Here is a 358-nt window from a genome sequence, read left to right as displayed (position 1 = left end):
AGTCTGCTGCAGCAGCAAAAGAAGCAACGCAGCAGCAACTGCAGCAGCAGCAGCAGCAGCAGCAGCAGCAGCAGCAAACAGATGCTCTAGCCCCCTACTCCTTTACCATGTGCCTGTAGATCCGGGTGTATGTACACACTGCAGCAGCAGCAGCAGCAGCAGCAGCAGAAGGAACCAATAAGGGAACAGCTGCTAGAAGGAGCAGCAGCAGCAGCAGCAGCAGCAAGACCAGCAGCAGCAGCAGCAGCAAGACCAGCAGCAGCCGCAGCAGAACTGGCAGCAGTAGCGGGCAGAACTGCAGCAGAAGATACAGCCGAGCTGCGCGACTCTAGTTTCTGCTGCAGCAGCAGCAGCAACT

General features: G+C 57.8%; 1 protein-coding gene across 1 annotated transcript in view; it reads left to right on the top strand.

Annotated features, from left to right (window-relative positions):
- Positions 1–129: 129 nt before the first annotated feature.
- Positions 130–358, top strand: part of EMH_0031430 (uncharacterized protein) — a gene marked incomplete at both ends in the record, with an annotated part of 1,006 nt that continues 777 nt past the window's right edge. The window contains one exon of the mRNA XM_013494518.1: positions 130–282. Coding sequence (XP_013349972.1) covers positions 130–282 — 153 coding nt within the window. The remainder of the gene's footprint in view (positions 283–358) is intronic.

The sequence above is a fragment of the Eimeria mitis genome, genomic scaffold, assembly GCF_000499745.2.
Source record: "Eimeria mitis Houghton genomic scaffold, Emh_scaff1186, whole genome shotgun sequence".
In the NCBI taxonomy this organism is placed as follows: Eukaryota; Apicomplexa; class Conoidasida; order Eucoccidiorida; family Eimeriidae; genus Eimeria; species Eimeria mitis.
The sequence above is the reverse complement of the archived record's forward strand: the minus strand, read 5'-3'. Positions and strand labels throughout refer to the sequence as shown.